The 25193-nt window shown below is 38.6% G+C and overlaps 1 protein-coding gene across 1 annotated transcript; it reads right to left on the bottom strand.

Moving 5' to 3' along the window:
- Positions 1-1556: 1556 nt before the first annotated feature.
- Positions 1557-16551, bottom strand: cbln4 (cerebellin 4 precursor). Its single transcript, XM_012863366.3, has 3 exons — positions 15610-16551; positions 9875-9991; positions 1557-5294 (listed from the first exon to the last, which is right to left on the bottom strand). The coding sequence occupies exons 1-3, from the start codon at positions 15874-15876 to the stop codon at positions 5097-5099; spliced, it is 582 nt and encodes a 193-aa protein (XP_012718820.1). The 5' UTR covers positions 15877-16551; the 3' UTR covers positions 1557-5096.
- Between the last annotated feature and the right edge of the window lie 8642 nt (positions 16552-25193).

Below are 25193 nucleotides of genomic sequence, written 5' to 3'. Positions count from 1 at the left end.
GCACAACAACTTTGTGTGGAATCAAAGGACTGAATGCATGAAGAGTGCAGCATCCCAAGGCATTCCCAGAAGAAATCCATCCATCGTCCATACCCACTTGTCCGTGCAGGGATGCGGGGGCTGGGAGGGGGGGGGGGGGGGGGGGGGGGTGTAGATGTAAGCAACATGAGCTGAAATTATTTTGTTTAACCTTTCCTACATTTTAGTTCGTTTTTTTTTTTACTTGCTTTGATTCTGTTTTTATTTTCCAATGTTTTATTCATTTAAAGCAATTTGCATTGTCCCTGAACTAAAATGTGCCATACAAATAAATCTGCCTTGCCTAGATAGATGCACACTATTCGGCAGAACGTTAACGTAACGTGTGCATTTCCACCATTTTGATTGGACGATCTGAGCTTGGGGCCAGAGGATTTGTGCCCCACCGCTGTCTACCGTACTACTTGTCTACCGTTGGGCGTGCGCACTGCAAATTCAGATGTCCATTATTTAAAAAAAGGTGGTGGCCCCAATATCAAGGCGCCTCAAGAGGATTTAGTCTCTAAAATAACCTCTCAGGCATTCCCAGAATAGTTGGATTTATACTAAATTACATACAGAAGGATTTAAAATGCTATTTATTTGACTTGTGGTGGATTCTTGTTGCACTGAATGTCATTTGGGGTGTAGGAGGGAGAATAAAACTATGCCACTCTCTTTGGGATTTTTTTTATTTTCAAAAACATTCTTTCCACTTTGCACTTTTGCAGTATTTATAAAAAAAAAAAAAAAAAAAAAATGAAATACTACAGTGAAGTGTGTGGATTTTGCGTGGCAAAATGAGCAAAACGTTTAAGGGTGTAAATACTTTTTTGTGCAAAATAAAGGAATCAGTATCTGAGTTGATAAATCTTCCCACCAGAGGGACTCAGGTGTATCTGAACTATGGTAGATTCACCTGTTGTATTTGAGAGTCAGTGAAACAGCCTTAGAGGTTAGGTGAGGAGCTCCGTCATCCGGGAGAGCTCAAAGGAGAGCCGCTGCTTCTCTGCATCGAAGGTGTCAGTTGAGATGTTTTCAGACGTCTGATCAGGATTCCCCCTGCTTTTTGAGGCTTTCCCGGGGAAGACCCAGAACTCCCTGGAGGGACTACAGATCCCGTCCAACCTGGGAATGCCCCCTGAATGATGTGGAGGATGTTGCTGGGGACAGAGATGTCTGGGTTCTCCTCTTGGATCTGTAGCCCCTGCGACCCGATCTTGGCTAAGCTAACGACAATGGATAAATTTTAGTGAAACATCAGGAGACCCACTGACTGCTATTAGTTGTGAGATTGCTGTTTACTAGCTTTTTCAGAGGGTAAGTAAAATCTAACCATTCAGGACACATTTTAATGCCAGCTGTTAATAGACTCGATTAATGGTAAAATGGTTAATGGCTTGTACTTGTATAGCGCTTTAACTAGTCTGAAGTCTGAATATGTTCAGTTTAAATGAAGCTTAAAATGTTTAGTGATGTTTAATAAATACATTAAAATATTAAGCATCTTTCTTTATTAAATAAACCATCTTTCTCAATCCATTAAAAAAAACAATTTTTATTCATCATTCAATGCGAGTATCCTTAAATACATTAATACACTGATGTATACAATTAAACATTTATTGGAAAAGAATCCAGAAAAAACAATAAAATAATCACCTACTGAAGCTTGAGGCATTTTAGCAGCACTGTTAATCGTCAGCAAGGATTTTACCCTCCATCGGTGTGAGCAAACACAAATGCGATGCAGTCAAGACACACAAAATAAAACATTTCTATTCTGCAACGCAAATTGAAGCAATAAACCAACACGAATATCTGCTGAGGAGGTTCATAAATGCTTTAAAGTTTTGTATCTTGGAAAGAACCTTTGGGGACTGAGCTTAATCATTGAATATATCAGTAGTTTAAACCTCAGCCTGATTTTCTTGCACAGCCTCTGACGTGTGACACTGCAAACTGTCGGTGCGTCCATTAGGATGAATCCCACCTTTACCTGACAGTCCATCCCCTACAGGTGGTTCATACCTTCCTTGCAAAATGTAATGGGGATATTTAGGACACTTTATCAGTCAATGACCAAAACAAAAGAACGGTGCACAAGGTCTAAGAACCATTGGTTTAATTAGTGTAAGACAACATTAATATGAGAAAGTGGGCTTTTTTTTTCAAACAATGAGCCAATAGTGAGTTTCATGGTTGACAAAAGGTGTAAATCTGTCTCAAGGTTTGCAGAGAAGCCATCGCATGCTGAGCAAAGTAGCAACAGTTAATAAGTTGTTTTTGCAGTTAGCTGATATAACTCAACAGAAGTTCTGTTTTACACCAGCTGTTTCAAGAATCTACATGTTCACAAATAAATGTCCTCAGAAGCCTTTTCAACTTTAAGGCCCGTGAACCACAAGCTGCCTGTGCAAAAAAGGGATGCTGTTTACACACTTAAAATTATTATAAGCCAGACGGTGATGCCAGGAATCTGAAAACGTCGGCGCCTGCCTCGCCTGTCAACTGGATCACACAACACCTGAGCTAAATTACAAACCTGTTCAGTCAGGATAAGCAGCAGATGGATAGAGAGGGATATAGATGCAAATGTTACACATGTTGGTTTTAGTCATTTTTGCAGGTTTCTTTCTGTTAGTTATTTTGTGTGCGCTAATAATCTTATGGTTCTTTAGGTCACATATAACTTGTCAATATGACACAGCAATATTTTTGTAAGTCAAATTTCTAAACACACTGCAAAAAAAAAAAAAAAATAGAGTCCTCACTCTTCCTCAGGAAATCGGGTCAAATTAAATCAATGCCCAAGGTTTGATGGAGCCTTAAGCAGAATTTCCTTCAATATGCCATTTCCATTTCAGCCCTGACCCAGCAGAGCCACATTTCTATCTCCAGTCCATGCCCTGTCATTAGCAAATTTAACATTTAACAAAAAGAATTAACAGTTAGTAAGCGAACAACTAATTCCTTAAAATAGACTGCACAACACAATGTTTTGTTTGACCAATCAGTCTCTTCACCTTATAGCATTTGGGGAAATGTTTTTTTTTTTTTTTTCCAGGAAATTATATTGGTAACTAAAGCATGGATAGAGGGTTGTCTGTGCAACTTGTTCATTTGGTCTGGAATTGATGTCCTATACACAGCATTTGAATATTCTGACCTCTATGTTTTGGTAAACTTCAGAGGGTGGGAAACAAAGAAATCTGCAGTTATTTGAAGATATTGGTTTAAAGTCATTAAAAGTTACAATGTGCCAAAGATCTGACCCATGCGGCAGAGCAGACTAGGTTCATGTCATGAAATTAGGACCATAGTAAACTATGAAAACGTTTGGGGTTAGGGGGTAAAATTTTTAGAATTAGAAAATTTTGTAAAGTTGTAAAATTTTGTAAAGTTGTAAAAATGTTACTACTATAAATAAGTCTGTTTCTGTTTCTTATATTGGTGTAGTCAGATCTTTGTTAGACAGAAAATAAGACAGGTTGTCTGTTTTAGATTACGTTTCAAGCATCTGGCATCCTGAGGTGAGTTATTCTTCATCAACTCAGACACAGCTTTTGTATAGTGTTGCGTGTGATTAGGTTAGTAATTATGGTGCCACTGCTGCAATATTTGATTAACAGATGTATAAATGCTGCAGAAGTGGTACACATCACTGGTATGCATGGTGTGTAAAAGCTGCACCGCTCATGCTCTAAAATGTTTTAACATGTACAAAAAGTCTGTAGCCGTCTGGTGAAACCTGGTCATCAAATGCTGTCTGCTACACTGTTTAAGAATATCTTCCCATACTGCTAATAACTAAGAAAAAAACAAAACAAAAGCATACTTATTCAAAACAATTAAGCACATTTCCAGCTCTATATTATTAAAAGTGGCTTAGGGTGTATCAACCCCCCTTGGTCCGGACCTTTTGCGCAGGAGTGAATACACTCAAGTGAACCTTGGACCGGACCAACCAATTGGGGAAGAACCTACTTTTTGTGGTGGTCTTGGTCTGCTTGCAAACAGACTCTGGTGCTGTTCACTTCTGGTGTAAATATGAAATTGCCTTGATCCAACCAAACTACAGAAAGCATACATCTCTTTGGACTTAACAAGCAATTAATGTAGTACTGAAATCATACCGGTTGCTTAGCAACGCTGCTGCCAACATGCTGTGGGACTCCTTTGGCTGGTAGGACACATTCTCCAACGGCGTTCCAAAATTAGAAATACAAGGTCTTGAAACCTGCGTTGAATGACCTGCTCTTGACCCCACAATGATTTAGCAGCTGTAATACCAGCACAAATATGCAAAACAGAGATTCTGCAAGCAGGACTTCCATAATAGTTTTTCCATATGTTCTGGGTCTGTGCTTTGTCTCGCCCTGGTCTTTTTTGCCAGTGTGAGCAACAATCATCTCCCACATGTTGTAGTTCACTTGCAAAAAGTACAATGTGAAAATAAACTGCACCAAATGAAATGAATAAATAAAGTCTGCTTATGGCCCAGATCAAACAAACAGATAAAGGACTTTCCTGGTGCCACCACTCCCTTAGTTAATATATCTCTTGGACTGGCTCTGAAATAAATTATTGCTACAACAAACTCAGATAGGGAGTGTTTTGTGTTACTGATCTAAACAAGGGCCATTCCTCTCATGTTATCAAGTCTACACATTGGTCACAGCAGTTAAGCTAATAAAGGCAAAAACAGTTCAGACCAACAAAAGTTGCCCACAGTTTTGGAAAAGAAATCACAGCATCCTAAGCATATTTCAGCAAATCAAAGTTTGAACGGTGCTTTTTGTTTGCGTAAGTGTTCTTCTCTGGAGCTGCTTGAATGACAGGAATGGTGAACATTTCAGGTTTCTTTGACCAGAGCAAGACTCCTGCCCAGCATGTGATCCATTTCCGCTGTCTTACTTCTTTTCTATGTACTGATCTATTTATTCATGTTGTTTTTTCAGTCATTAGGCTGAATCCAGCAGATGAAGCAGCAATATTTTGATTATACTGTGACAACACATTATGAAGAAGTCAGCAGACTTACAATTGTCTTTCCTTTTCTTGCTTTTTTTTTCTTTTTACAGAGGGAAAACAAGAAAGCCAGAAAACGTTGAATATTGCCATCCGCCCACGAGGTTTCCTTTTTCCAGCTTCAGGTAAACTTTGTCCTCTTTTTCAAGGTAAAGTAGAACTCCATTGGTGGCAGCTTCACGAGTCACATCTTTGTCACCTGCGAAGGCAGATATGACTGGTTTTCCGTTTAGCATCAAGTTCACCTGTGTAATCCAAAAGAAAGTAACAATTAGTCAATGTGTCGGTAAATGGATGAAATATTTGGTTTAGCCTAGACTATTCCTTATTTGTAATTACCTTATTGACTCATATACCAGTAAGACACAATTTAGAATGTATTAGGAGTCTTTGGCATTTTAAGCAAAGTTTAGAAACTAGAAAGAAGGCAAAATCTATATATTATTCAGTGTATTGATTTTAAGGCTATACATTTACTAGTATTTGGCTAATATTTGTAAATTTGATCCAAAAAAAATTTAACACTCAAAGAACATCCGTAGTAGGGTAACAATTGAGTGCACAGGCTCTCCTCAAAACAAACACCCCCATTATAATTTGATTAAATGTTCCTTGAAGAAGCAAAATGGTTTTCAAAAACAAGCTTCTGGATATTTGACCACTCCGTTTTTCAAAACTAGTTGACGCTTGTTTAAATTGGTAGGCTCCTGGAACAGACCTGATGTTTATACAAAAGTCACTATTTCTTTCAACAAGGTTGAGGTCAGAGCTAGAAGAAGACAGCATTGAAAGCCCAATGTTAGCTTGCTTTATCCATTCTGAAATCAGTTCTGATGTGTTTTTGGGTTCTTGGTCCTGCTGGACGCCCAATTTTGGCCAGGTTTCAATCATCTGACCATCTACTGTACCTGTAGGTTTCAGATGAAAGGGGAATGGTGAGGAAGTTTAGAGACAGCCAAGGCAAGACCCTATCATAAACTGCAAGACTGTAACAAAATGGCAGGCAATGAAGCCGGTTTTCCATCACCACAGACTGAGAGGGTGACCACCCAGAAAGAAGTCCCTAGTTCAAAATTATCATCTTAAAAAATCTTAATGAAGTGCTGTTTTAAAAAAGTTTGGTGGTCAGACAAGAAGTGTATCTGACTATGTGGCCAGAGTCACATGAAGTATGTTTGGAGGAGTCATAATGAGGCTTAAGCTAGACGTTGGTAGCATCATGGGGTGGGTATGATTTGCTACAAATGCTACGGGTCCATGGCACAAAGTCAGTGGCAATGAGATAGAGAAGTACCTCCAAATTCTTTAACGCCTCAAATCAACAGAGCAACATTTGAAACCTGGACACAGCTGGATGTTCCAAAGGTCAATGATCTCAGAAAAACATCAAACCTGGTTTTGTAGTAGATAAAGCTGACTAGCATTGAGTTCCTGAAACAGCCTACCAAAGTATTGATCTCAGCCTTGTTTGATGAATTTGTGGAGATGGAGCCTGTTGATTAGTTGGATGTTTGAACATGTTTTAACAATATAACATTAATAATCAAATCAGTTGAGATGATGATCGAGCTTTGTTCATACATACTTTGATGTTGCTTATGTTTGGGTTATCAACCCATGGTCATTTGTCTAGACCAGTGGTTCCCTGTCTTTTCAGCCCCTGACCAACAAAATAGTGAAGGAAAAGACCCTGACAAAAAAGTTAAGCATACTGGAAAGTAAACAGGGGTGTTATGATTGTGTATTATGATTGTAGATGGATTCAAGTAGGTGTTTATAACATTTAGAATAAATAAACGTTGCTATTTTTATTGGTTTTGATATTTACTTTCACTTGTGCAGGTGATTTCTTAACTCCCCACTTAATTAAAAAATTCCAGTTGGGTCCCAGCCCCAAATCAGAAAACCACTGGTCTAGACTATTAAACCAATTTAATTAGATTCAAAGGAATATTAGGACATTGAAGAAATCCAATAACATTCCAGGTGAGTTGCTGCCACTATTAAAACTGCTGCAATATGAGTTTGAGCTTGTTCTCTTGTAATGGATATGACTAAGCCATGGTGAGATTTTATTTATGTTGGTTAACAAAAAGTATATTGTATTAGCCTGGTTCTGACAGTACTATTTGTATGAATAAGCAAAATGAAGATTCATAAACTTAATATAATTTCTGATTAACATATATGCTGTATATCATCTGATCACCAGCTAAGAGTTTTTTTCTCATTTGACATTTAAATTTTTACCAAAAAATGCTCAGGTATTTCCAGACTTCCAAAACCTCCAGTGTGACATGACTTAACATGATTTCATATCTAGGCATTAATGTCTGACCTTAAACAGAGAGGTGTGGAATATAAAGAAGCCAAATGACAATTATCACATCATTCAAAACTTGACCCATGTTTTTCTGTACTGGACTTTAGGCCAATGTTTTTCGGTCAACCTGCAAGCATCATTTCACTTTAGTCAGATGAAGCATCCTCAGAAGACACTCATCAGTTTAGCAGTTAGTGATCTAATAGCCGTAAGATAATTTGGAGCTCATTTTGTTGAGCAATGTCAGGTCTGAGTTAGTGAAGAACATCTGACTTTCCAAGTTGGTATTTTGACTTCAGATGGCATTCCAGTTTTTACGATTTGGAATTAAGAAATTCCAACTTCAGAGCACATCCACAATGCACCATTAGATGTAGCTACAACAGATGGGATTATTAGCTTGATGCTAATCCCAGTAATTCAAACATTAAACATTAAAAATGTGTGTCTTTTTAAAATGTCTCCAATTCAGTATTGACATTAACAATTTTTGTCAATAAAACAACACAGGACATATGAATGATTTAAAAAAGTTGTTTACCATTCTCATCCAACAACTATGTAGACTATTTGTCATAAACATATTTAGTTAAGCACCTGTTATCATTTACATACCATGTATAAATTCCTGTTTTCTATATATAAACATTGCATGTTAAAAATGATAATTAGAGTTCACCTTTTTAAAGTTTTAGAAGATTAACTCTTTTAAAGACAGCGCTCATCAACAGCTCAGCTGTGGAGGTGGTCAGCAGCACCAAGTTCCTGGGGGTGCACATCACGGACAACCTCAGCTGGACTATGAACACCATGTCACTGGTGAAGAGGGCACAGAAGCGACTGTACTTTCTGCGGAGGATGAGGAGAGCCCGCCTGCCCCCGCCCATCCTCACGACTTTCTACAGAAGCACCATAGAGAGTATTCTGACCAGCTGTCTCTCTGTGTGGTGTGGAGGCTGCAGTGCCTCCGACTGGAAGAACGTGAGGAGAGTGGTGAGGACAGCAGAAGGGATCATCGGGGCTCCTCTTCCCTCCATTAAAGACATTTCATCGCAGCGCTGTGTGTCTCGAGCCCGTAACATCATTAGGGACCCCTCACACCCCCCACCATAGACTATTCTCCCTGCTGCCCTCTGGAAAGAGGTTCCGCAGCATCCGTTGCAGGTCCACCAGGTTCTGCAAAAGCTTTTTCCCTGCTGCCATCAGACTGTTGAACTGCTAAAAGGCTAAAATCGGAGGCCACCGGACTTTTGTTCAGTTCTTCCTGAAAACGTTTCAACACCTGATCAGAAGTCCTCGTCAATTCTGGTCGCTCGCACTTGAGCAACCTGCAGTTGGTGCAGTTTTGAAGGACACGGAGGCCCGTCCTCCTAGGCGCATTCTAAGCCAGATGCAAATCAGTGACCCACTCGTCACTGTCCTGGGTCGTTAGAAGCTATTGCTTTTATTACTGTCACCTAAAATGCCGCATTTAACAAAACTTAACCACGTCGCTCTTTTTAAAAAGATAGAAGATGATCATTCCAGATGAAAATTTCTACCAGTTTCACTTACTTTTTCTTAATGATCCCAAATGAACCATAATTTGAGTAGTTTAAATCTCTTGGGAAAGAACCCCGCCCCCTCCTTTGGGGGTCAGGGTGGGACTGCTCAGACTCCTACACTGGAGTAGCTAAACAACAGCTACATAAACGCAGGGCAAAACACAACAGAGCCCCACCCCCTCTGTTTGAAAGAGGGGTGAAAGAAGCCATCTTAGTCAAAAAGGAAAGGCCATCATTCAACAGAAGGGGAAGATTGCGCTTCTGACTCCCCAGTATTTACAGCTCGGTCCTCCAACACATTACAAAGAGATGACATCAGCATCTCATCATAATCCAGGTGACCAAGTACTCCACTACCACCAAGCAATAGTGACCCAGGACAGTGGTGATGGGTCATTGATTTGCATCTGACTTGGAATGTTTATAACTGATCTCACAACCGGTCACCGGTTGATGTATTCATGATGTTTTTATGTTTTCATGATGTAAAGCACTTTGAACCGCCTTGCTGCTGAAATGTGCGATACGAATAAACTTGACTTGAGAAGTAGGATGGGCCTCCGGGTCCTTAAAAACAGCAGCGCACCACCTGCAGGTTGCTCCGTGCGAGCCGCCAGAATTGACAAAGACTCCCTGATAGGTGTCGAAACGTCTTCAGGAAGAATTGAGCGAAAGTCCGGTTGCCTCCAATTTAAGCCTGTTTGCTGTTGCGATGACCCGGATAACTGAGAATTTGCACAGGCAACTGTTTTAAAGCTGATACAGTACTTAAAATGATGGTCAGAATATGTCCCAAACATATATTTTGAAATATTTCCATAATTGAAAAGCATTTTTTTATTTTTCTTGCCTTATGTACACACACCAGTTTTTTTTTTTTTTTTCTGAGATATAGGCATCAGTGGTAGGCATTAGTAAAACAGAACTGTTGTGTGAACTACATATAAACAGTCAGTACCTGTATAGTTTGGCTCTGGTACACTTTAATCACGTGGAAGTTAAAACTGTAGACTCCTTTTCTTGGGGAAAGAAATACAGATTCAAATGTGAAGTAGTTTCCTATGTTCACAAGAACCTGGAAGGGAAAAGGAAAAAAAAAGAAATTAAATTAATTTATTTAACACTTCAATAAAGGCATTAAATTTCAGATGGTGTTTATGATTAAATATTGAAAAAAAAGAGTAATCAGCCATGCCAGATTCACTCTTAGTAGTGCCCTCAGCGTCAGACACACATTGAATGTGACAAACTTTGCAAAAATATTTCTCACTGTTCATTTAGGTGGATTAAAACACAGCATTTAAAGGCTTCCATCCCATTTTTTCTTTTAAGGACACATCACACTTTGCACTGCCAACCCCGAACCTGAAATGACTTGGAGGCTTTGTCATATTGCATCACACAAAGACAAACTTACTGACAATAAGAAAGCAGATAAATAATTTTTCAGGCATTTGCATGCCAAAATTTATGTAACCTGAATGTGCCAGTCAGCATATCCAGCAGACCATTTGCAACTGTCTCATGGTGTCTCTAAAAGGTTTTTCTGCACACCACAGTCACGTTAGAGCTGTATAGTGATTAAAGCAAAACGGAAAGAGAGGGGTTTTGGGACTTTAATTAATGCAGGAAGCAATTCTCTTCATAGCGGCAGTTTCTCACCCTCCTGAATTGCACCTGCTGAAACCCAACGTAGGCTGGATCAGTACGGTTCAAAAATCTATTCACGGTATTCACAGTTGACACCGACCAGATCGTTTTGCAGGAACGCCAGAAGATCATGATGTGCAATTCAGACTAGAGGGCAGATGAACGATTCCGTGATCCCAACCCCTGATGTCCCCTCCGTACGTGTCACCATTCAGATTCTTCACGTTTGGGCTCCTGTTTCATCTGTTTGTTCGTAGGAGAGTGCAGGTCCAGTTCAAGAATGTTTGAGGTAATAAGCGTTATTGATTTGGGCCCCAGTCCAGTTAAGCCGGTCACCAAGCACAATGTAGCTGCTTTAAGTTGTCCAAGCTCTATTGTTTGCATTCTGTGCATTTAACACTCCTGGATTTCTGGATTACTAGGATGCCAACAATTAACTGTTACCTACTGTTTGAGTTAGTTTTGATGTAGTTTGACTCCAAAAAAAGTTAAAACAAAACAACTGGACTTGTTTTCCGTAGTTTGAAGACGTTTCGCTTCCTATCCAGGAAGCTTTCTCAATTCTCAATTCAAAAAGAGATCCTACAGCTCAGGATGTAGTTTGACATTTCACATCACTATGATTACCTTTAAAGTCATGGTTTTGGTCTAACATTTCATAGCTTTTAGGAACGTGACCCAAAATGCTCAAAAAATACAATCTTAAACATTTTATGCATTAGTAACGAGGTTTCAAAGTTCTGTCCATGCTCTTTGCGGATGCTAAATGTTTGTAAACTTGGATTTGCATGTGCTTCTAACTGTGAAGTCACAAAGTCAGATCTGCTGAACCAAGCCAACTGCATTACTCTTGCTGATGCAGTCTGTCCATATTTAAATAAGGCATCATCCATGGATCTAGGAGAAAACCTGTCCATAAGCCTTTCATACACAGCCAGAGCAAATACTTTTTCCCTTTTAACAGCCAGATCCAAATTGCTCCAAAAATTTCAGTCTGGTGGATGCTGGCTATGAAAATAAGTAACCTGTTGTGCTGTTTGCTTTACACAAAACCAGCCTCAGTGGAAACTATTCTCTCTAGTGATGTGTGCCTGATATGTTTAAAGTAAGTTGTCAGTTCAAATAAACAGTCTAAATATTGCTCGAAATAATGTTGTTGTTTTTTTGTCTACTGCGGAAAATTCCAGTAGATGCTTTATCTGTTAAGTTTAATTGTTTGTTTGTCATTCCAATACAATCATAATTATATAATAGAATAGCTTTACTTTGCTGTACAGTACTTTGGTCTGACTTTTATAGTATTAAATGTGTTTTTTAAATGAACTGGCATTAACAATTATATGCTAGTACAGTATAGTAAAAGTTTAGTCTTTATAGATTCCAATCAATTTATACATCCTGAAAGTTTTTTTTTACCGGTGTGTGTGTGTGTGTGGGGGGGGGGGGGGGGGTCTGCAGTATTCAGACAGGAAATGGTCACACAGAGAGAATGGGGGAAAGACATGCAGCAAAGGTCCTGAGGTTGGGACTTTAAGCCTGGGCTGTTGTATCGAGGATAACAACCTCTGTACTGGGGGCGCACACTCTACCTCTACACCACACTTCTGACATATTTTGAACTTAAATATGTACTTCTAAACTGATTCAATAAAGGGACAATCATTCTACTGCCTTTTACAGTTTGTAGCATGATATACAAATGTCTTTCTGTGATTCACCCTCTCAGATTTTGTCCTACAAGTTAAATTTAAGCTGTGTCAACTCAAATCAGAATTTAGAGCCCTCTGATAATCAGAATGATAACAATTAAGTAAAACAGTTTTCTCTGTTTTATTATTTCTGCATCTGCTGTGTATGTGGCTGAAAAGATAAAAACTGGGTTGAAATTCCTCTCGTCTCTTCTTGGTGGACAGGATTGGTCCTCGAGTATTTAATTGTGTCTAATTTGTAACTTGCATGTATAAATGAAGCAGATAACATGAGGAAACAGTTACATTAACTCAAGGAGATGCATTGCTTTGTAATTCCCCCCTAAAAGCTGCCCATAAAAATGGATTTCAGATGCAGCAGTGTAGAAGAAACCATGGAAAATTAGTGAATCTGTTTGGGTTCTCACCACATTTAGCCAGGTTCCTGCAAAGACATGTATCTGCTTGTTTTTAAATTTTCACAGGGGACTCTGAAAAGAAGCAACAGTTTTTTTTTTTTATTTGTGCTCTGTGTTAATTGTCTGTGAATTACTGTTGATAACTACATAGCAGTTCAGACATTTGTTTTTGGGCTTCAGCTTCCTCACATAACTCAAAAACACTGTTAAGGTAATTGGTCTCTCTAAATTACTAGATTAATTGATTAAAGTTTTCAAATTAAGGTAAAACAAGGTATGATGGGTGATTTCACACATTTTTCTCCCTAAACAAGTGGTGTGTTAACTCAAACCAGTAAACAGTGTCCTTCCTGTAAGATACATTATAACTTCTGACCCAAGTATTATCTTAATTTGAGATATATTAAATTATTGTTCAAGTCAGTATACATTACTTAGCACGTAATGATGCTCCATCAGGGCTGGCCTCAAAAGCTTCCCTATGTAATTTAAGATGGGTGATGTTATCTAAATCATGTGACGCATTCTAGATTACAGCAGTCTGAGCTCAGACTGCCGTAACAACAAAACAAAACACATATGACACTTACCTGACGAGACATATTTTTGGTTCTCTGATATAGGATTTAATCTAGAGGGGTTAATGTGGTCTTTTCTTTACAAGTAAATTGATAACTTCTCAATCTGCTGGTCCAAACTGGTCTGCTATCAGATTCTAAAATATGGAAGGAGACTGTTTAATTTTGCGACAGTGCTGTGTTGGCAGTGGCCTTCAGGGGAGCTGAACCTGGAACTGATAGGTCTAGCACCACTTGTAGCTAAAAGTTACACATTGCTGCTTTAAGGATTGATCATTTAGTTATTTATGTCAGATATACTCTTTATTCATTGTAAATAGAGAATTAGATCAAAATTCTGAAATATAAGGAGATTCTTGAAACGTCATAGGAAGGTGTGGTTCAAGGTTCAGTAGCAGTGTAAAAACATTAATTATAGACATTATGGAGGGGTTAATTTGACTATGTTTTAGAATATATTTTTGCTTGATCCATGTTCATTTCACAAAATTAAAAAAAAATTAAAAAATAACGGAGTAAATCAATTATGGGGACAGTGTTTTTGCTCTTGCCTACTTGTTTGCTCTGGCAGTCATGTGAGTCCAGCATTTCAATGCAATATCAGTAAAGGTGCAGTATAATAGGGTATTCAGATCGGTTCTTCTTGGAAGAACATAGAATTATAGTTTAATCTTCAATTAACACTAGTGGTGTGCGTTAATTAGTGTGCTGGGCAAAAGTGGGAAAACACATTTGTTTTAGATTGCCTTCATCTGTTCTTGCTAAACTGTTAACTGAAACATCATTAGTTTAAGTTTGTAGTCCAGCTGTTTTAAAATCATTATTTGCTTTTAGTTTCTATTTTCATATGTTTTATGTTGTTTCAGTTTTCCTACATTTTATTCCAACTGTTGTTTTTTTTTTACTTGTTTTTAATCTGTTTTTTTATTTTTCCTATGTTTTAATCATGTAAAGCACTTTGCATTGTCCTTGTATTCAAATGTGCCATGCAAATAAACTAGCCTTGGCTTGCCTTTTGTCTCTTCGTTATTTTGTTTTTATTGTTTATTTTATTTTAACATTGTATGGCTAATGACATCAATAAGATAAACCCACAAAATATATAATAAAATTAATAAATAAGATAAAAACAACAATTCTGCACAGACAGACAGATAAATACATACACACAAGCATATGCATGCACTTGTATTTTATAACTGTATTTAATGGAAATGCATAACTGCAGAAACAATGTCAGTCATGTGCAGCTCCAGTTATTGGCTGGTAAATAAAGCATCTGCTATTCTGTTAAACGAGCTGAGTGAAAAACGTTTTTCAAAGTTTTCAACACTGAATTGGGCTAAACTATGGAAGTACTGCTAGACAATGATAAAAGCGACTTTAGACATCTTGTAAGGTTTTGTTACGTCACCACAGCAACACAAGCAGCATGCATGATGAGCATATGTAGAAAGAAAACCCAGAGGCTATTCATGAGCCAGCAATAAACATGACGCCATAGTAAAATTAAAAGAAATAAGCTGCTGAATGCTTAATAACACTGTGGATGCCCATGTGCAACCTATGTGCAGCAAACCTAATCAATTTGACTTCAACCTGTTTTAATCAGATTAAATTGTGTCGATATTAACATATAAATGAATTAAACCAGGCCCATTCCTAGATAATGCATGCATATAATGCATACAAGTTATTTGTAACCTAAATGGAAGTGTTTAAAAAAATACATTTCAAATACAGGGTGGGATGGAAAGACTTTAGTCCTGTTATTTGTTTTTTTTTTTTTTATCCCATCTCAGTCTGTTCACATTTGCTCATCCTAAATACGTTTGTATGTATAAATATTTCAAGGAAATAAACTTTGTGGTGTGCAAGAAATAGCTTAAATTATTGTTACATTAATTTTTAACGCTTTAAGATATGTATCCTGTGTGGACGATTTAAAGAAAGGTGCTCCTTGCTTGGGGGGGGGGGGGGGGGGGGATGCTGAGCAGCAGCGTTGTTCGCGCATGCCTTAAGCCGGCTCGGGCTGAGCGCCGGTGCGCGTGCATGGTTGGCAGCTAGTGCTTGCGTGTGGGCTCCTGCGGGACGCATGATCCCGTTACTGTCGGACCTGCGTGCGCACCAGCAGAATCTGGGTGTCAGCTGCAAGCACCGTCAAACTAAACTCTAGGGTGTAGCTGCACTTAAACATGTATCATATCAAACACAAGTTCTGTTGTCAGGAAAATGCCAAAGGAGTACAAACTGGCTTGAAACTGTTTAAATATGCTGACAGGATATTAAAATTCACGTTACATTTCCATTTTTTCGGTTTTTAAAATACAGTTATTAATAAGAAAGAAAGGTCCTAACCTGATCGAAGTAGATTATTCTTGTTTTGTTGCTCATTTCTGACGGTTCGTGGTTGTTGCTCCGGACTGCAGAGAATGCCACCTTGGAGTTGGCGGCGCGCACGGAGATGCCGAGCGGAGAGGATGAGGACCTCCAGTCCGTGGCCGGGTTGGAGTCGCACACCACCAGGCATTTGCCCTCCAGGACGATCGGCTCAGTATCATTCTGAGCTCTAGCAACCCCGGAGATCACCATCCAGCTGAGCAGCAGTATGAGAGAGTTCACCATGGCGCTCCTTTTTGCCCGTTAACTCCGAGTTATAGAGAGGGAGAGACCGTCTCCTGCGCGGCGCAAGTTTTCCAGTCCCTCCACTGGTCTTCACCGCCGCAGAAGCGTCTGACGCTGCGAGATTCTCTTACTGGACCCAGAGATGAGCCATATTCGAGCAAAACGTCAATGATAATGAATCCGAATTAGGGCTAATTAATGTTCCTGAGGTACAAAAGAAACAAAGAAATTGTACAGTTGTCCAAATTTCTCATTTTCAGTTGGAATTCGTTTAAAATTCGTGGATGAGACCCTAATGGACCACTCTGGAAGCTGGATAAAAAAAGGTTCCTGCGAAAGAGGGGAAATCAGTCGATGAACCGTCCATAGCCCTCACTCCTACTCCGAATAACGCGTCTGGTAACATCTGTTCCCGCAGTGATGTTCCGCCTGTATGCGCGCTCAGACTCCCACTTTACGCACGCACGTGTGGCAGAAGAATAATTAACTATCTGCGCGCAAATGTCTCAAACCCTAGATTACGTTTTCTCATTCTCTCCAAAAAATAGTTTGGTCTTCATAAACTCAAAGGAATTAGAAAATGCAACGGACGAAGATGGATAAAGATGATAAATCCTTGAGGAAATTGATCCCAATTCGTTTTCTGCTGCCTCAGTTTTTGGAGTCTGATTGTAAAACGCAACCCATAAAAAAAAAAACATCTCAACCAAGTCTCTACTGTCCCTTAGGGTTCTAATTTCAATGCGACATTGTTTTTCATCCTAATCTGATCAAGCAGCTGGACTAGAAATATTTCAGAGCTATTGTATGGAGCTGTGTTTTTTTTTTAAAAAAAGGAGTCCTTAGGGGAACCTTTAGCTGCAGATTCTTCTTTCAAATTATGGACACCTTCAAAAGGCAAAACTTCTCACTCCTTGAAATATATTCACCTCAGTTATTAAAGATATTTTTACTGCATCGTACTCTTAACTAATTCGAAGTCTTTAAAGATTTATGACCCCCTTTCCAACACAGGTTAAATCAGTCTAAAGATAAAATAACTGTTTGATCAATTTGTTTTTTTTTTTTTAAAGTCCTCAGATCCTGAGGATCCTTTATTAGTTTAAAAGTGATCTTCAATTTGGAAAATGGTGAATTGGAGTTGAAATGTTTTGCAAAAACAGATTTAAGCAACTGCTGCTGCAAAACATTTTAAGCAATATTGTAGAAAGATCTTGAAAAAATCCTCCAGTTGTCAGTATCCCCAGCGGTTGCATTACTATTTGTAGCTCCCTGGGTATCTTCCATTCTGTTTATGTTCTACACCTTTTGCTTTGTCCTCCGTGTCCTCCCGTATAAGTTCAGCCAGCTCTGTCACTCACCTTGCCAGGTCCTCCTAACCTGGCCAGCCAGGTTGATAATGTGTAGCACTGTCCTTTCTGCACATTATCAAACTGGGACTGATCTATCGAATCCATTTGGGGAAAGGCGGCACGTTCAGCAAAACTCTCCGAGCTGATTGGACAAAGCGACGCCTAGTGCCCGCCTTCCGAATGTTAGTTGTAGCCAATCACGGTACCAAATTAAAACGTAAGCAGCACGAACCATGAGAAACCACAAGTAGGTAAAATAGTCAAGGTACTTCTTGCTGTTCTTCTTTCAAAGATGAAATTGTGGATTCCTATGAACCAATATCACCAAATGTGACAACAGCAGTTATCACATTTGGTGATATCTGCCTGCGTCCTCCTGCGCTGTCATGTTTGTGTTAGTTCAGCTGTGGGCTTCATCCGTAATTCTGCCCTGGTCTGGTCTCATCCGTGCTATCTTCCTGGTTCCTGCCTTCCATGTCAGTTTGTAAGTCTCCTTTATTTCATAAATCGCTCTCCATTCATAATTCAGCTTCACAGATCTTGACTGTACTTCAGTCCTGCACCAAACCTGCCACCGGTGTTTTTTTTTTTTTTTTTTTTTTTTACTGTATACAGCGATGGTAAGGCTTTCTTCTTTTGCCGATATTTCCTAACTTCAGAGGTAAACAGTCGGCATTACAGAAACAGAAGGAGCTGCGCAGACTGAAGTCTTAGTGATGGCGAGCAGTTGTGTAGCTCTGAACATGTCAACACTATAATTAGTGTTGCCTCACAGCAGGAACGGTCCTGGTTGGAGCCTCGGCTGAACCCTCTGTTTTTAGAAGAGTAAAGTATTTCCTTTCTGTGGCTGTCTGGGTTTTCTCCACAGTCCAAAGATTTATATCGCGGGTTTATCAGGGATTTGATTTAAATTTTCAATGTAAACATCAGTATCTTTCAAAGTTTTTGTTCAATCCATCCAGAGTAAGAGTGATTTAAGATTATTACATTAATACAGCATCATGAGACTATTAGCATTTATGTCTCTCATTTTACTGAAGCAAAGAAGTACCTGTATTGTCCCCTCATGGTTCCGTCTATAATGAAGTTGTTTGTCTCACCACCTGAATAAACTACGTACTCCCTAACGAACAAGCTCGTTAACAAGTTTATTAATTAGTCACTCTCAGATAAACATGTCTCTTTTGAAAAGGTGTCTCTCCTTTTAATTTTTTTCATGAACTGTTGCTACAGTTAGATCGCAAGGTGCTGTGCTGGGTCTCCTTGGAAGAGGTAAAAGTCCCTTTAGATATTCCCACACAAAATTTAAAATACATTTTATATTTCTGGATGAAACCCTCAGCACAAAAATAATCCCCCGCTTATTAGAAATTGTTTATCTGACCAAATAAAGTGAGAATTATCTCAAAATTCCAAGGAGGCCATGACCAGATTTCAAATAAACTGGATCCAGCACTGACAAAAATGCAAAATGTAAACTTTTACTTTTAATTGTTACAAACTGCACATCAGCATTTTAAAAAGTCTGTCATTTAAAAGTATAGTGAAAGATTTTTCAGGAAATGTAGCTAAAGGCAGGTTCACACAACAGGATTTTAAAATAGTCGGCTGATATTCAAAGCCTGAGACGCCACACGTTATGATAAATCATCCTAGATAAAACAGGTTTGGCCGTACAGTGTGTGGTGTCCGGTCAGACGACAAGCATAACTCACCACACACAAACAGATTTGGCTTAAGATCTTTCAGATGTCAGACGGGTACGGATCCTCTGAATATCAAACATGAGTTCAGAGTGAATAAACATGAACGATGGGGGAAAATAATGGCGATAGTTTGTGAACTGATTTTAAGCGATTGATTTTAACTCCCCAGTGTTTACAGCTCGGTCCTCCAACACGTTCCAAAGAGATTACATCAACATCTCATCATGATTTAGTTAACCAAGTTCTCCACTCACACCAAGCAACAGCTTCAAACGACCCAGGACAGAGGCGGGTGGGTCATTGATTTGCATCTGACTTAGAATGCGCCTAGGAGGATGGGCCTCCATGTCCTTAAAAACTGCAGCGCTCCAACTGCAGGTTGCTCAGAGCAAACCGCCAGAATTGACAAAGACTCCTGCTTAGGTGTCGAAACATTTCCAGAAAGAACTGAAGAAAAGTCCGGTTTCCTCCGAATTAAGCCTGTTTGCTGTTGTGATGACTCAGATAGCTGAGAACCTGCACAGGCATGGAACATCTACTATCCACTAATCTAGAGTTACATCCCACAAATATAAATGTATTCGGCTGGAGTTGTTTTAAAATGCTAAAACCAGTTAGACTGCAGGTCCATCTTACCAGCTGTAAGCCCTCCACATCTCTGAGGATTTCTTCAGTTCTCAGCAGAAGGATACTGCTGCAGATTTTTAGCTTCACAAAACCTCACATCTAACAATACAAAGTCATCCTAACCACAATGTTAAACTCAAAGCTTATTGTCAGAGTTCTTTTCAAAAGGAACCTCCGGTCCTGATTTTAACTCGGACATTAGCGTGAACAATCACTGTTTTTGTATTAACTAATTCATTTTGCTTTACAATATAAACAAAAAAAGAAAAGAAAAAAAACTCTTAAACCGTCAAATAGCTTTGAATGCCTTTTTTATTTCTTGGAAATTCCAGTCAAGCAGCTTTGGCAGTAACCCAGACCCTCAAGGTTGAGATGACGCACAACCTTTTTTTTTTTCTGGAATGCTGTGTCAAGCCTCCGAAGAAATCAAAATTAATCAAAAAGTGTGAGCAAACTTTGGAGTTTTGGAATTGTCTAGGGGGGGGTGAATGAGCCTCAAAAAAAAGAAATGACTTCAAACACTTTACTTCATTATTTCATTCCAAGCATCGAACTTGACAGTTTAAGGCAAAATGGTTAAAGGACATTGAACACAAAGGTGCTGTACAATGGGTCAATACATTTTATTAAGTTGCCCTAAAAGAATAATTTTTGTTGCAGTTTAAGAATGTGTTTCAGGAACCCAGAACAAAAAATAAATATCTAACAACCAACCTGCCACACGATCCATCGGGGAAGCTCGCAATGCTGATCTGCTGCAACTCCTTCAACCTCTCTGTGACAAAGTGACTCCTGCCTGGGGAGGGAAACTCTAAGTCATCTCTATAACTGAATAATCCAGGATAAGAGAAGAAATCCGGACCTGAATAAGCCTGCTAATTCAGACCAAGCCCATCTAAAGAGGAGCACATTGACTGCCTACTGTTCTTTCCAAACGACAAGTAGGACGAACTTAAGCATTCCTTATTTCTTATTACCATCCACAGCCCAACTGAACATCGATATTTGTCCCAAAATCTATTGCTTAATAATAAATTAAAAAAAGTTGTTTTATCCGTTGTTTTATCCCACTCTAAGAGGGGTTCCAGTCTTTGTGTTTAAAGTAGCACCAAGACTGCAATGGGTAGTCAGAATGATGATGACCTCTGACCTCCCACATTGAAGGGTAGGTATTGATCTCTTGCATGTTTCGGATGAAGATCATTGTGAGGAGGAGACTTACTTTTAAATTATATTAGAGGTAGTTGCAAGATAGTAGTTCTTAAGGGAAAATATTACATCAGGCAATACCAACTAAAGCTAGTAAGCAAAACTACCTTTGCTCAATTCTCTACGTTTATTTGAAGATGAACAATGTTTTACCTGTATGACAGTAGAACATGCTTCTAAATTTCCTATTATAATCCCAGTGGTTGACAACCAAACCTAAATAATATTCAATTTTATGTTGTTATATTATCTTTTAGAAAGTTATGTTTGCTCTGATAATTCAACATAATATCTTGAACAACAAAATCAGTAAGAAGTACACAGCTGCCAGACAAATGTTTGCTCAAAGGTTGTACACGAGCACTATAAATATTTTAATGTTGATTAATTGTTAATAGTTCTGAGTAGCTTGTATCTTTTAAGCTCATAATTTAGACATAAAGAACAGCTGTTCCTTTAACAAAATAAAAGCAACTTGCATCATGATATAATAAATTACACTGGCATTCAAAAGCAGTGAAGTCCCTAAATTGTTTTTCACTATTGATATGAAGAACTATTATTTTGAAAATTTGAATGCCCTCACAAACATTATTTTCATTTTTAATAAGAACTACATGTTTCTGCCGGAAATAGCTAGTAGGATTAATTAGCATAATGGTAGAAAAGAAATGTTCCACACAAACCTATTAGATGGTAAAGGTGTGGCTTGACTCATTGTTTTGCTTATTGTTTTCCAGCATAAGTAACACTTTGGGGAAATGTGTAGCAGAAATGCAGGTATTTGTTTGGAAAAGCAGGTGAGTGGCCTACCTGCAAAAACACTCCTCTATGTCAGAAACACTTGCGATAACGGTGCGCAAGTGATTTCTGATCATTGGGACTTTGGGTGAATGAAATCATAGATCTAATACTGAAAGACCAGTTATCATGGTCTGGAGCAAGCTAACTTCGAAGGCCAGTTAGTTCAACTCCTGAAAAACTGCATTGAATTTTACACTTGGAAAAACTGCAGTCGGGCATGCACTTTTCTTCTAGTAACCACCAAAAAAATGGCCATTACTTTGTTCCCTGTGTGCTTCTGTTATTCCCCTGCTGCTGCCAGTTTATTGTCGCCCTTCTCCTGCAGCCTAATTGTCTCATTCAGTTCACCTGTGCCTAATTGATCCACCTATTGGTCCCGCCGTGTCCAGACATGATTTATTAACCCACAGAACATGTCTTCACTACTCTAGAACCCAGTGCTTACACCAGTGCATCCAACGCAGCATTGCAGTCGGGGATGTAAGGTTTGGACGCAGCTGCTTAGCCATATAAACCGTGAAGCTCTCTGCACACTATCTTTGAGTTAATCTGGAGGCCACATGAAGTGTGGAGGTCTGCAGCAAGTTGGTGACCTCTACATACTATACCTCAGCATTTGGCAACACCACTCAGTGATTTTATCTGGCCTGCCACTTCCTGCGTTGCTGCCCTTACCAACTGCTTCCATTTTGTTTTAATACATCTAACAGTTGACCGGAATCATAAGTAGGAAGGACATTTCATGATTGGGCTTATGAGACAGGGGTAAATCACTGAGTGGTCCATTTTGCTTAGGTGCTTGATTTTATAAAGCCGTAAACCATCATCTCAGAAGTAAGGGGGGCATATTTTTTTCAGAGGTCTATTGAGATATTTATTATGTTCTCGCTTTCAATCGCACCTCTCCTTTGTGGTTAAGGAACCACATAATCACCAACAGCCACAGGACAGCACTGGGGGACCACCTTTAGCTCTTTGAACTAACAAAATTGAAACGTTTTAGCTGCCAAACTCTGGTTGAGTTGACACAATGACCCTCTGACATCTACAATGCAAGTAGCCAGATCAAAATGCAGCAAATGAAAAAACATTGAGCATGAAATGTTTGGTAAAAAAAAAAAACATTCCTGTAACCAAATTATTGTAATTATTTGCTTACAGGAATAGTAAGGAAATGGTATAAATTCCATTAGCAATTGAACGTGGCATAAACTTACTACACAATGTGGAATGAGAGTGTCAAGGTAACAGTAATAAGTCATATTATGTAATTTATTGGCATGAACATTGAAAGTGACACAAAACTGAAATCCACATTTTAGTCAAATGTAACAGATATGCAAAATGAATCAAGATCAAGTAAAATGGCAGGGCATATTCCTGCTTCCTTTAAGAATGCAAATGACGCAGATGTCAAATAGTATCTGAAAATAAATAAATCAAACAAAGATCCATCTCCTTGCTCTGTCACTGTCTGCAGGCTCTCCCTGACTGTCAGGGCTGCCGCCTGGTCTCTGCCTTGACACGTGGCCTTCTCCTTGGGCTAGCTAATACAGATTAAAAATATTTAATGAGAATGAGAGTTATTTCGAAATATTTGTGAAAATCCTGTCACTGCTTGGTTTCTTCTTGCAGATAGATATATTTTAAACCAATAACTTGTAACCTCTCCTTACCTGTGAAAACTCAGCATCCTGAGATCTCAAGATGAACATGAAGTTCATAGTAAGCTGCTTTGGATAAAAGCATCTGCCACATGAACCACCATGAACACATAAACTGGATATGATAAGCCTCAGTAGTTTAGTACTAAAAATCCTGTCAAAGTGAAACTCCCCATCAGTTTGTGTAGATGTCCAGTCCCTCTTGACTTACAAAATATATACATTTCTTATCCAACAGCAGAAAAAAAACACACAAAGGAAAGGCCCTTACAGGCTGTTGGTAAAAACAACTGGGCATCAAAGGGTTATTATGGAATTTGCATGTAACACATTGTTGGGGAGTGTTGGCCTAGTGGTTAGAGCAGTATGCTTGCACTCAAAGAAGGATGCAAGTACCCGGTTCGATCCCCAGCGCCTGCACTCTGGGTCCCTGAGCAAGACCCTTAACCCCAGATTGCGCTGCATACGGCAGCCCACTGCTCCCCAAGGGTGATGGGTTAAAAGCAGAGAACAAATTTCATTGTAATGTAATGTTTCAATGACAATAAAGATGATATTATTATTACTATTCAGGCCATATAGAATAAGCATTGTTGATCATTTAGAAAAAGGAGCAGTTTTATTTCTATACCATGACTGAAAATAAATGTAAAGTTACCTATGTATGTGTGTGTATATATATATATATATATATATATATATATATATATATATATATATATATATATATATATATATATATATATATGTCTATACACACACACACACACACACACACACACACATATATATATATATATATATATATATATATATATATATATATATATATATATATATATAGTAGTGTGTATGTGATTTTTAGAGCAAAGCAGCAACAAGGAGGCCTGCAGGCAAAGCCAAAGATTAGCAATCAGTTAGTGACGGCGGCAGTAGTTAACTGTGTGATATGTTCATGTTTTACTTGGGAAATTTACTAATGCTGTCACATCAGTTAAGAAGTGCATGTTTTGTAGGAAATACGTAAGTTTACTTAAAAAACAAAACAACAACAGCATTATTATAAGATTGTATATCTTGAGTTTTAAGTTTTGTCCATTTAGAGAGAAAAGAAGCAGGGATTTCAAGTTGCTCTCATACATTTAAATAAGACATAATGATCAGGTGAATGTTGCAGTGGTTTAGTATAAATAAAAGTCAAACATTCCCTGCAGCAAAATCCCCTTCTCCAATGTTTGCCTGCAGATATTTCTTTTTTCTCAGTCTTGTATTATTACATTTGTTCAGCTCATTAGCAGGCTTTTTGTTTTGTTGTGTGACTGCTGTTTTCTTTTTTTTCACCCTATAGATTCTCAGGACTCTTCACAAAGTTTTCATTGCAGCCTGTCTTTGTATTAAGATAGAACATGTTTAACAAGTTGTGAAGATTTAATTGAATCTTCAAGTATTCTGGCAACAAGGGGTCGCCCTGGCGAAGTGCATCCCGTCCTGAAAGAAAGCTTGTCTGTGCGGCAAGAATCTGGACACAGCTCCAGCTATTGTCATACCAGGATCAGATACACACAACCCCCAACCTCCTTTGTTTTGTGTTCTAGAATATTTTGTTGGATATCTTATGTTGTTGCGTATGTTTTCTTTTCCCTTTGTTTTGTTGAAATCGTTTTACTCTTTGAAATAGAATAAATAAATAAAATTTCCAACACTTGCATCTACATGATTCACTAATCAGATGTCTGAACCACCTTAACTGACTCCAAAACAGTAGTTTCTCTCTCTCAACTCCCAACTGATTACATGTTGTAGAAGAAGCTCATTGTAGTTCCTCTTGTCTGAAAACCTGATATTTAATTTATGATCAATGCATCATGATTTAGGATGAGATTTGAAAAGCCGCTTGATATCAGCTGTTTCTTCACCCCAACAGACCTGAATAGCAACCTTCCTCACTTCAAACA

This window comes from Fundulus heteroclitus, chromosome 1 (assembly GCF_011125445.2).
Source record: "Fundulus heteroclitus isolate FHET01 chromosome 1, MU-UCD_Fhet_4.1, whole genome shotgun sequence".
NCBI classification, from domain to species: Eukaryota; Metazoa; Chordata; class Actinopteri; order Cyprinodontiformes; family Fundulidae; genus Fundulus; species Fundulus heteroclitus.
This window is presented reverse-complemented; position numbering and strand designations above follow the sequence as displayed.

Bases quoted from the DNA above. Each gene is read 5' to 3' on its own strand.
- cbln4 (XM_012863366.3), bottom strand. From the start codon at position 15,876: ATGGTGAACTCTCTCATACTGCTGCTCAGCTGGATGGTGATCTCCGGG. The intron at 9,992-15,609 runs GTTAGGACCTTT...TTTCCCTTCCAG, and splicing joins GAATAATCTACTTCGATCAG to GTTCTTGTGAACATAGGAAA. The intron at 5,295-9,874 runs GTACTGACTGTT...TGGATTACACAG, and splicing joins ACCAGAGCCAAACTATACAG to GTGAACTTGATGCTAAACGG.